This window comes from Labrus bergylta, chromosome 6 (assembly GCF_963930695.1).
Source record: "Labrus bergylta chromosome 6, fLabBer1.1, whole genome shotgun sequence".
Lineage (NCBI taxonomy): Eukaryota > Metazoa > Chordata > Actinopteri > Labriformes > Labridae > Labrus > Labrus bergylta.
In genome coordinates this window covers 26693183-26705304 of record NC_089200.1, presented here as the reverse complement: position 1 = coordinate 26705304, position 12122 = coordinate 26693183, and the positions used below count along the sequence as shown (strand labels likewise).

At 41.6% G+C, this 12122-nt stretch overlaps 1 protein-coding gene across 1 annotated transcript in view; it reads right to left on the bottom strand.

Moving 5' to 3' along the window:
- Positions 1-12122, bottom strand: part of tgfbr3 (transforming growth factor, beta receptor III) — an 80351-nt gene that overhangs the window by 26061 nt on the left and 42168 nt on the right. The window contains exons 5-7 of the mRNA XM_020632703.3: positions 4452-4635; positions 2421-2583; positions 1837-1984 (exon numbers count right to left, since the gene is read on the bottom strand). Coding sequence (XP_020488359.1) covers positions 1837-1984; positions 2421-2583; positions 4452-4635 — 495 coding nt within the window. The remainder of the gene's footprint in view (positions 1-1836; positions 1985-2420; positions 2584-4451; positions 4636-12122) is intronic.

Below are 12122 nucleotides of genomic sequence, written 5' to 3'. Positions count from 1 at the left end.
TATGTTAGCATGGATTAGCCTTTTGGTGAAGACACAGCACAAAGTACAGGTTAAGTGGATTGGAGTGCTGTCGTTCTTACAGATGTGCTAAACCGATCTGAAACATCCATACTGAAGCAGATTAAGGTATCCGATCAGTTTTGGCGAACTAGATCTATAAAGAGCCAGATGCAATTCCTTTTTAGGTCAGCTTTCATACAGAAGTTTATTCATGAAGCTTTATGTGGCAACACCATGTGCAGCTCAGCTTTGTCAATTCAAAAAAACGTTTTAATTTCTTCACTCTGCAGAGCTCCAGTATTTTGGACTTGCCTGATTCAAAACACTACCCTTCATTAATAAGAAAATACAACCAGGACTCAGCATCAATGCATGCTGGCTTATAAATACCTCAGACCTGTAACACAAACCATGATAGGAACATCCTTTTTGGTTTTTTCGGCAAGGCTTGTTTAGAAACCAGTGGAGTAGTGTTAGTTCAGGGTGAAAGTTAAAAGATCCCAAATATCTAACAGTTCATCCAAAGGGTGACACTGAATTTTGTGAACCAAACTTCGATCCATCCAACAGTTGTAAAGATAGATAGAGATATTAAAACAGACCAAGGAGCAGAACAAACATAGTCATCTGTAGAGCCATGTTAAAATAATCTATGGTAAAAATATACTAATACCCATGACCTTAAGAACTGTAATGTTGTACAAGTGTTCAGTGGTTAAAAGAAAACAAATCCGTTAGGCACCTCCAGAGGAGCCATTACCATCTCTGCCACCTTTTTTTTTTGCTGTACTGTACATAACGCAGGCATTAGGTGACCTGGCATAACACTCAAACGACCTGACTGACGTACGGTGCAGCAGCGAACGGGCAGCTGTGAAAACACAGCGTGCCTGGCTGAAGTGCAGTGTCATGGCTGCAGCAGCTCTGTAGGAGTATCAGAATTACACTCAGAAGAAACACAGAACCCCCTGCAGACCTCTGGTGAAATGAATACAGGGTTAACAGCAGAGAGCGGCATACAAGACAACAGCACAATATAAAAGTCAATACCAAAGTACCCAGACTCAGCACATTTTAAGTGTTTTCTTAAACTTGGAGAGTTTAATGCTCTAAAAGAAGGGTCTTAAATTCAATCCCTTGAGCAAATACATAAGTTGGACAACTTCCAATTCCCTGTCAACATGATCTGTAGTTCAGCTCTTCTTCCAAAGTGTACATACAAGGTGTCATATTCTTAACGTTCCTGAGGGTCCTTGGAGATTTGAGTTATACAAATGAAGATTTAAAATTAAAACTGTATCCATGCTTAGTCATGATATGTCTTAAACCATATTTCTAAATGAAAGGGCGCTCTGATATATTGCAGTAATTAGCCAGTGTTTGTCTTTAGAGTGTGGGGCGAGGAGGTCTGAACAGCTCACAGAAAAAGCGCCCTGAAGCAAGTGCTTCTCATAATTCACATTATGACTGATGGGAAGAAGCAGTGAAGGGTCCTTGTGCTGCAGCTTCACTTTTGAAATATTTGATGCCCCGATAAATCCTGTCCCCGGCTCTCTCTGAATGTGATGACAGACCCCGGAGCTGCTGCGATGACACTTCACACTTCCTCCTCTAACCTGTTATCCCCTGACTCTCCCTTCAACAGGGGGACCAGGCACCATTTCAACACACAGCCTAGAGTGACACTTTTTCTGGTCAGTCGTGAAGAGTGAAGACATTTCTGTCCGTGAAATGCAATGTGTGATAAGACTGTATAAAATCCCCATGGTGAGGACTGTAAGAGGGGAAATGTTCCTGGTTGAAAAGCTTTTATCTGTTGTCACGGTGATATCTTACCACTACATCCAGCTTGCCGATCACGCTGTGGGCCTTGATGACCCAGTTGACGGACTTTGCGCACTTCAGCAGCAAGACGACGTCACGATGGAGCGGGGCATCGTCCTCAAGAGGCCGTAACTCCACTATGACATCCACCTGGAAAGCACTGCAGAGGAGGGAGAGAGAGAAAAAAATAACTTCTTGAGGGTATGGCCAACGAAGCGTTATCGTGCCTTCTGTGTCTGGCCAATTAATTACAGAGCTGGATGTGTTCCCAGAGAAAAAGCAGACATATGCACTACAGACCAGATAGCACTCGAGTGAGATACAGCACAGTTGCTAACACATTTGTGGTCTTCAGGGTGCACAGAATAATCACTCCGCAGAGGGAGTGAGGAAACTATCTGGCAATCTGGACTCTGAAATCAAGTTTTGAAATATCTCTTTTAAAAAAAAAACATCCCAAAGTGAAGAGTAACAACCCCCCCCTCGCTGCCTTCATGTTAGTTTCTGTCCAAAACGAACCCCACAGAGATTAGTGAGAGCATCCTGACCTCAAAAATAAACTATGACAACATGTTTTCCTGGCTTTGGCTGCATACCTGCTGGAGTTTGGGGCTTGGAGCTCGACGATGTGGACTTCTCGGTCTTTGTCGGGTCCAGACAGGACGCAGCCCTTTGATGTCTGCGGCTCCACGTAGCCGCCCAGGTAGTTCAGAGACAGGAACTTGGTATCAATCCTGCAGGTGTCAGAAAACACTGGATCTGAAAGTAGAGAGATGTTTATATTACTCTTCAGGGGTTCTGAGAGCTTGTTTTGATCCCCAGAGAAGAAATACAGCTTTTTGTAACCCTTCCACCGCAGCGAGGTCAGAGCACAAGGTCAGCTGCAGAACAGCACCCCCTGCTTCTGGGAGGAGTTCAATGTCTGCTTTGACCCTGCCGCTCCATCTGAAGAACAGTTTACCTGCAGCTGGTATTCCCATTGCCTCAGCAGCACTAGCTAGACCTGCATCATACGAGGTATGGCATGCTCTGGTTGGCACAAACTGCCCTCTTTTCAACAGGGACATTTCTGTTTTGGGCTAACATGGGAAAATTAAGAAAGGGTTTTTACCAGCATGCTCCAGCACTAACAGGATGATGAAATTCATAAACAAACTCTGGGGTTATTTCCTTAACTTTCACAAATGTTCATAAATGTCATAACTGCCAAGATAGTAACTTAAGAACTTAAAATGTCAGGTCCCCTCAAAGCACTCAGGGGAAACAGAAGACAGCTGTTTCCTTATTTGGCAAACAGAGCCTTGGAAAAATTGTAAACTGAAGGTTGGCACTTTCCTCTCTGGACCCCCTGTGGCACTGGTACGTCCTTGGTTAGGAGGCAAGGTTAGAATCTGTCCATCTTCATGAAGAACTATTGATGATGTGAAGGACTGGAAATCTACAGCTCTTTGCTTGAAGTAAACATCATGGCACCTTGGGCTTTTGCCAACCCACAGCCCTCCCTCTAATGACTCGAGCAAAAGAAAAAAAAAAAAAAAAAAAAAATCCTGAAGGCTTAGAAACCACTCTGTTCTCCACTGCAACTAAAACAGAGACAGAACTTATCACCAGCAGTGGAGACATCATTTCTCCAGATGTGAGCTTTGTTTTATTTCCAAGGAGTGAAAGATGCTCATTAAAAACAAGAAGTCCTGTCAGAGAGCTGATACATGGTGAACTGAGATGTGCCGTCAGTTTACTGGACAGAGGGGCCAGGAGTTTGAAGAATGAAGAGTTCATGGCTCAAGCACATGTGAAGATCAATCATGGCCTCTCCTGAGAATCCCCCAGTGATCAATCAAAAACATCCCCTCACTATTTTACCTATTGGAAAAATGTGAAAAGCTATTTCTTTCCTCTACTTACCTCTGATTATTTCCCATCATCATCTGAAGGGTGACGCCACTGACACTAAAGTATATCCATGCTTTACACAACACATACCATGGCCTGTAAGATTTATTTAACCATTTATCAGTTATAAGTTAATGGTAGATTTTATAATCAATAAAGAATTAAAAGTGGATTTCTGAATTTTAATCCAATTAATTTTTTTCTCAAATTCATTATCCAATAGCTGTCTGCAATGCTTCTGTTGATGCACTGTCCTTGCTTTGTAAATGGGAAGAAAACTCTTCTTCTCTGTATGTTGGCCTTTTCAGGTTCACCTGTAGCAACTGTTATGTATACGGCTAGTTATTATCTATTTAGTGTTTCAACTATGTAAGAAAAAAAGATAGCAAGGAGCGTCTAAAAGATATATAGCGTACTGAATATAAAGGTTTAAATTTGCTGCAATTAAGCTAAAATACACAAATACATGGCTCTGCAGTTTCATTATTTTTAGTGGGGCTCAGATTATTTATGAGACTGTAAGCAGCCACAACTCAGAGTTACCACGGGTAGCCTGCAAGAAAGGATGAGCGCCTGCTGAGAGAAGCAAATTCTTTTCTCATAGCAGTGCATATAAACCTCAAGCTAGGGCTCCAACACAAAAGCTTAGTTAAGTTTAGGAAGCTAAAGGGGAACAGGGAGGCGTGCCTTGAGGCCAAGAGCTATGTTGGGAATCTGGGGAATCTTGCACACACCTTCTCCAACTTTGATGTAGATGTCTTGAGTCATCCTGAGCTCAGAGAAGGAGGTTACCGCTCTGTACTTCTTCTGGGCCCAGTTAAGGAGGTGCTCATTGCCATGGGGAAGGGTCTCCTTCTGGATCTGGCAAAGGCGGGAGAAGTTTCCCGGCTGAAAGTGGACCTCGGAGCCCTCGGATACCTTGAGGAGAGGAAAATGGAGGCGTGTTAGAGGGAAAAAAAGAGCTGCTCTGATAATCTGGTATCTCAGTTCTGGTAAATGTGATCGCATTACCAGGACACATAGAAGTGATATCTGTTTGTTTTCTTCAGCCCACTGAGCTTAAGAAAAATGTAGCATCCTCTTTTTTCACGTTTTCAACAGTACATATGCACAAAAAAGTCAGCTCTAGAAGCTCTTCCCTCTTTAAGATAGAGCATGTGAGATTGTCAAATGAAGCAGCTGCAGGCAGACTTAACAACAGCTCTCTAAACATTTTGAAACCCATTCTTTATTCTCCATCCAAACCGTTCTATTAAGTCTTTAAACTTATATACAGAGCTCATTTTTTTTGCGTTCTTCTTCACAGTATTGTGTCTGGTTTCCAGTGTTCAGACGGAGAAAATAAAGTGTTGCAGAGTGTCATCGCAAATGATCAAGTCTGCCTAAAAAAGACACAAGGTGTGACAGAAAAGACACAAAAACAAGTAAAACAGGCACACACACACAAAACTCCAGACCAGGTTCTTCATTTCAATACTTTACTGACAGCTTTTCTTGTCATATCAGATACAAAAAATATACACAAGTACTAATACACTAAACGTGAAGCACGGTCAAGGACCAGTGTAATACAGCTTCCAGTAAACAATCAAGCCAGCACTGGCAGCACGCTGTGCCCTTCAACCAATCAGGAGCCAGGGTTGACTGCAGTCTTAACCAACTTCAATTAAGCAAGCTGCACTGGCCTGAGCAGATTAAACACTGAACGGTAAATGGACTAGAGCTTGTATAATTCTTTTTTAGTCTTCTGACTACTCAGAGTGTTTTTACACTGCAGGTCACACCTACACATTCACACACTGATGGTAGAGACTGCTGTGTAAAGTGTCCATCAGTAATTAACTAATCCCATTCATACACATTCATACGTCGCTGATGAAGCAGCGTGAGTAACTTTGGGTGAAGTGTCTTGCCCAAGGACACATCGGACATGTGGCTGCAGGAGCTGGAGATCAAACACCAAACCTCCCGGGTATGAGACAACTGAATCTACTAACCAGCCACAGCTGCCTGAAGAACACAGAAGATAACTACTTCACTCTGATGTATAAATGGCTCTAACACTAGACATATGGCTTCATTTCAAGATGATAACAAGAGCAGTGCATGCTAAAATTAAACATAAATTCCTATAAGAAAAGTATTTGAAATGTGTCATGAGCTTTACTTGATAAACGTATGGCCTTATGTCAAAAGGAGGTTAAATTTACCTACAAACTGGAAGAATAAGCATTCAATCTGTTCTGTGTATCAGATAAATCGACTTGTTTTTAAGTCTATAAGCATCATCAATAAGATATATGTGTGGTCCTGTATACTGAAAATGTCTTTCTTGTTTTAAAGCTTTTGTGACAGTTTCTGTTCTACTGGCAGACCATTTTGTTATTTGAAGTTATGTTATCAACTTTTGGTTTGTTTTTTTAGAGCTTTCTTTGGGATAGTAAAGAAGTGAGTAAATAACTGAAGTTCTGTGACAGATATTACTTTGGCAGAAAAAAAGGCAAAAGAAGGCTTAATAATATGGAGGACTAAAAGTGCTGATTTGCGTTTGACAGGGAAACTGGCCTTGCCCTATTGAGGAGGGACCACCCCTTTGGCACTTAATGGAGCTCAGCCCATATGCCTCATTTCAGGGAGATAAACATTCACATGTGCTGAAAAGCCTGCCATACAACCAAATGAGTCCAAGCACACGGTCTAGACAGCCTACCTCATTTTATGTCCATGCTTGTTTTTCTTTCTCCCTAGGTATCCTACCCGTATGCGTGAGCTGTCACTGTACTGGCAGGCCGGATTAAAACATTAAATCCATTTGAATCCACGAGGAATAAGAAAGCACACTCTTTGCGATGATGCCATGAATTTGTCCCCAAATCGCAATCATGATTCACTGATAGCAGACTAATTTCCCTTAAGGGTGTTCGGATTTTAGCAGACAGAACTATTCCAATCTCCTCGTGCGCAACATCTGCCTGACCTCTGGATGCTCCTCTTGATGTTCCTGGCATTGTCACCAGAGGCAGTAAATACTGCGGCCTAGGAGACAGACTCTGTCGAAGAATTCAGATTTTATTTTTAGTGTGTTTACTACGGCAAAAAGAAAGAAAGATGGCGAAGAGGTGGTGCCCTGAGTCAGTAAGGAGGGGCTTGGGTTGCTTCGCTTACTTTGCCAAGCTCAGCAGAGTTTATCAGTTTAATTGCGGGAATACGGCTATAATTAGTTGTGAGGAATTAGAGGGGGAAGCCTGAAAGCCAAATTAGCTCAAGGCTTTGCAGAGCACTGAAAACCTCAAGAATGTAAAACAGGGAAGTGCAGCCCCACTTTAACAAACTCTCTCTCTCTCTCTCTCTCTCTCTCTCTTGTTTTAACCCTCGCTCTCAGTCTCCCCTGCTGCATGCCCAGTTGACGGACCAAAAAGACTGGGGCTCTATTTTCCTGCAGGCTCACAGCCAGCACTAGGGGAAAATGCAGTTTTTATGCAATTTTCCTCTAGCGAAGACTATTTTTTGGAGTCCGAGCCTGTCTGGTAATTTCCTGGAACCAAACAAATGTGTTTGCACAAGGTAGCAGGAAAGGTACAGCCCGTCCTGCACCGAGCACCTGTTTTGCAAATGCAGAAGAGGAATACTCTGATGTCCTGAGTTGAGGCTAAAGCAAATTAGCAAAATCACATTACTTTCATGTATGTTTGTACACTTTATCAATCAACTTTAGATTCATATTTGCATCCTAATATAATTCTTAATGTGACCGGGGAACATTCTTATCATATATTCTTTTTTTTTTATCTCATGTTACTTTGAATTATGGTAATAAAGTCTGTGCAAACACTGGATCAAAAAGCAGGATTTTCGGCCGTCATCATCACTAGTGGCATTTAACCGGCATTCGAGGTGAGAAGCACCCGCTTCCAATAACCGCCAGGAATCATTGAAATTGCCGAGCACTTACAGGACCGATACGCTGGTTTTTCATGCAGGGACAGTATTCTTTTTTTTTGGTCACAATGGCTTCTCTCAGTCCTTGAACTTCTTTAAAGGAGGATGTAAGGAGCTAATATTGGTCTTTACTAACGTGTGCTGCCTGCACTGGTTTATTCCATACTTCTTATTATAATAATGTATTCAGCCTCTCTTATATATTGTGACCAGCTGCGTCTGGTTTTTGCCAATGCCTGTGGTCACCAAAACTGCAAAGATTTGCTGGTCACACCCATTTGTGTTGTGAGCTTGGAAATATTTCTTGGTTTCTTTAATGTGCACTACTTTTAATTTTTCATTGAGTTTGAGTCCATGATTCTGACGAAGCAAGCCTTTCTTGACCTGTTTGATCTTTTTGTTTGCTAAATATGTTTTTGCACACTGCATTTTGGTTCCTCGATCTCTTTCTATCTTATTCTCTTCTTCCTTCTTCTCTCCTCTATCTAATCTCAAACCTTGACAATGCCAGCCAATCTGCCTTTAATTGTTAAATAATAAGAGCCAATGGATCCTTATGTTGGATTTATGTTGACTTTGTGACCAACCTGTTCTTGTAGCAAAACTTTCTTTTCCATTCAGAGTACTTCTGAGCTGTAAGCAACAGCCCACAGCCAAGTCAAACATAAACCTCACTGTAAGAAAATAAAGCTCATCTCTTTCTAAGCATGCTATTGCTATTACTGCCAAAAACAGTCTTGAAGTCGGATTTTGAGCAGTGATGGCCACGTAATGTGTTGTGAAGTTAAAAAAAGACAAACTGGATGTTACCTTGACTTTAAGGAATTCCTTGGACTTGGCAGAGGGCGGACAAAAAGAATGCAGAGGAAAGGTTAGCGACATACCATGGGAACTGCAGCATATGCTTTCATGATTGTAATGGTAGAAACTCATGTACTTGTGTTTTTAATAGTATGTGCAGGCGTTTTTGTTACTTCCCCCAACTCAAATTGTAACTGCTTTCTTCACTGATATAAAACAACTGTCAGTTCAGCATTTTATCTCTTTAGCAAACTAGTCCAAAGCACCGCCTCTTAAAAAGTAACCAAATACTTCTTCTCTTCAAGCACATCTGCCAGTACAGAGTAACCTGCTCAAAACATCCAGCAGTATATTTCCTGCTCTTTCTGCCCATAAGCATCAACATATTACAGCCATATGTGCAGTTTAAAGGAGAGAGCATGCCAAATGTTTGACATCAATTATCATAGAGCTGTAATCCCCCACTAAGCAACACCCTAAGCCTGGGAATCGCAAAAGGCTGTTTGGAAATTAAGAGGTGTTGCAAACAGAGAAGGGTGATGGAAGTGTAGAAAGGGTTGAGTGAAAGTATGAGCATGCACTACGTCCCTGGTGATATTAATGTGATAAATGCTTTCGTGGCTGATTTGATCTTATCTCCCTTGATGAGCTATGCGGAGCCAATCACGCTGCTCTCTGCAACCATGCATGTGTTCTTGTGAACTGGCAGGCTCTGTTGTGGAGAAAACAATACCATATGTCTCAGCGCCACTCTGGAGCGTTCCTCTGCCTGTCTCCAAATAAAAAAAACGATAGTGGCAACCCATGTTTTCCATTAGCAATTACTCTGAGGAGAGGGCTCGTGTGAGAGCAAAACTCGTACGAAGAGCCTTTGACTAATCAAAGAAATACAGGAGAGAAACGGCGAAGCTTGGCAAACAAACAATAGGCAACACAAGCCAACAGCAAACTTAACAGAGTTGTTCCATCAAGAGTCATAAAAGATTTGATCCAAGTCAAGCCTTTCAAGCAGAGATGCAACTCAGTCCTCTTTCCCTAACCCCGAAAAGAAATATATACATAAGGCCACAAAGTCAACACGGCACACTCTGCACATGTGTCTCACTCCGAATCCAAGTGTCCCTTGGTGAAATAAAATTTGGCCCGATTTCAGAGTTCATTTTTCATGTCATTTTAGACCCATGATGGCTCCTGCCTGCTGCTGATTGACAAGGAGTACCGTGAAGACCATGTTTTACAACAAAAGTCTAGATTCTGGCGTTTTATAAGTCTGAGGCCTCCAGTGGCCAACAGCTACAGTGTGCTCAACTTCTCTGAAGCTTTTCCAGGCAGACAATCTGTATCCAACGAGCCCAGAGCACTGGAACCAGGAAACAAGGACTGGCAGGCCTGATTCAAAGTCCAATTAGCCCAAGGAAACAGCCTCTCCAATGGAAAGTCAATGTGAGGGAGGTCTGGCTGTGGGTTTCAGTTCGTAAGTGTTAAGCCCAAAACCAGTTCCTCTTGACTCTGTAAGTCAAAACTCTCACCACAGCAACGTCTCCGTCAGAGAGGAACCCGACAGAAGGCGTTGGAAATGACAGGGTCATTATTGACAGTGAGACTTTAGAATTTGAGGTCATCGGAGTGAAGTACTTTGATGGCACAATGCAAGTTTTTAAAATAGTTGATTATTTGCTAATCCCCCCCATCCCAAACCATTGTCTAATCAGAATCAGAATAGTTTTTTTTATTGCCAAGTACATTTACACATACTGTACGAGGAATATGACTTTGTATTTGGGTGCAAAAAAAATAACAAAGGAAAAATTATATTATAGTTTAGCAACACTGCAAAGAAAAGATGAAAAAGGATTTCATTGCTCACTAAATTTGTTTGCATGTCCAGTTAAGTAGAGTGCATTACACCAAGAGTACTAAATGAGAATTACTTTGAAGGCCAAGAATAACATCTTTCACTTACTACATGTGTTTTGAGTGTTGTGGGTTCATTGGAAAAAAACACTATTACAAGAACATCTACTGCATGGTATTTATCCACCTGGAATGTTTTTACAAATTGTGTTAACGTCAGCATTTCTGCCGCTTAAGCTTACTCTGCAGAAACCACAGTAAACACAAAATGCCTTTACATTTGCCAAAGCCATCAGCTTCTGTAAAGCATTTTCTGTTTATGAAGTTAACTAAAAAAAGGAAATTGCATGATTGTCTTGTTGAATTTATTTAGTTAAAGCTATGTACATTTAATAATGCCTGTTTTGCATGCACCACAGGCACCAGGTGGTCCAAATAATCATGAAACCATTATTGTGAAAAATGATATGTCACCTTTGTCCTTATGAAACAAGAACTAACAATCTATATACTGCTGCACAGAAAATAAACATACATGCTGTTTCTACATTGATCTCTGATTAGTAAGGATGCTGACTTTTGGACTGGAACTCATTTTTATTACAGCTTAGGTCTATTGGGCAGCTTCATAGTCAAAATTATCTCATGCATATTTAGTACCACTTTTGAATGTTTCTCCTTTCAGAAAAAGACAGTTTGAAATCCTGAAAAGATACTTGCCATATGAGGGTCTGGCTAGAAATGGGGAGACTGTTTTTCTCTACTTGTGTGTTAAATCAAGGTTCCATAACAGTAACTAAGGAAGAAAGGGCTTTGAAAATAGTCAGTTGCAACTCATTTTGAGGTCATCAGTTCATGTTAACAGTGAACAGAAGGCGGGTGATTGCTCATCCTGCACAATGTGGTATTTGAGTTGTGTGGCATGTTAAGGAGGTTTCATTCTGGAGGATCCGGGAAGAGTAGCAGTCTCTGGGACTCTTCTGGGTTACGGCCTTGTGCACTCAGGCTGGCAGATAAGATGCCAACAGCTTGCACTCCAAGAGGGCTCAGTGCTGTCACTCAAACACAAAATACTTCACACCTCAATCAGGAGGGGGCCAGCAGTCAGTTAAAGCCATTAGCTTTAGCCTTGTCTGACTGCAGGGGCCTCCTCCATCACTGTTAAGATTCCCTTTATCTCTCCTCACCCCATTTGAAAACTGTAATTATGTGCCAGAAAAGCATCATACTGAAGTGCTAACAGAGACATTTTGTCTGATGTGAAGGGTTTTTAAATCCACCATGGGTATCTACTGCAAATGAATCTGATTATTCCACACACTCATCCAAAACAGAGCTGTATCTTGTTGTTTAAAAATATATATTCAGAGCGGCCTTTTTTTTAGTTTGAGATAAAGAAGACATGAAACTCCTGTCTCTACAAACATCACACAGAAACAGTGCCGCATAGACTTCAGGCTGTCATGATGGCTGTCAGCTGTGCTCTGACTGTCCTCACTGACAAGGGCAGATATTTAATGTGATGCTGACCTGCTGTTCTACACTGAAACCAATCTCACTGGCTACCCACTGTCACCGCTTAGGAAAGCCCAAGCATCTCAGAGGCACATCAATCTGTATGAAATGCATCTGTTTCTTCCAAAACTGCTGCAGGAAAACAGAATGAATGGGAGTATTTGGCCTCAAGTCTTCTTGATTTGTATTCAAATGAATGCTGTGTTCCTACTCTTGCACAGTAAAAAACAAATAAGAACATATGTGTTGCCTTCCTGCTCACCTGACATGTTTAAAATCTTTGTAGAGATTTCTTA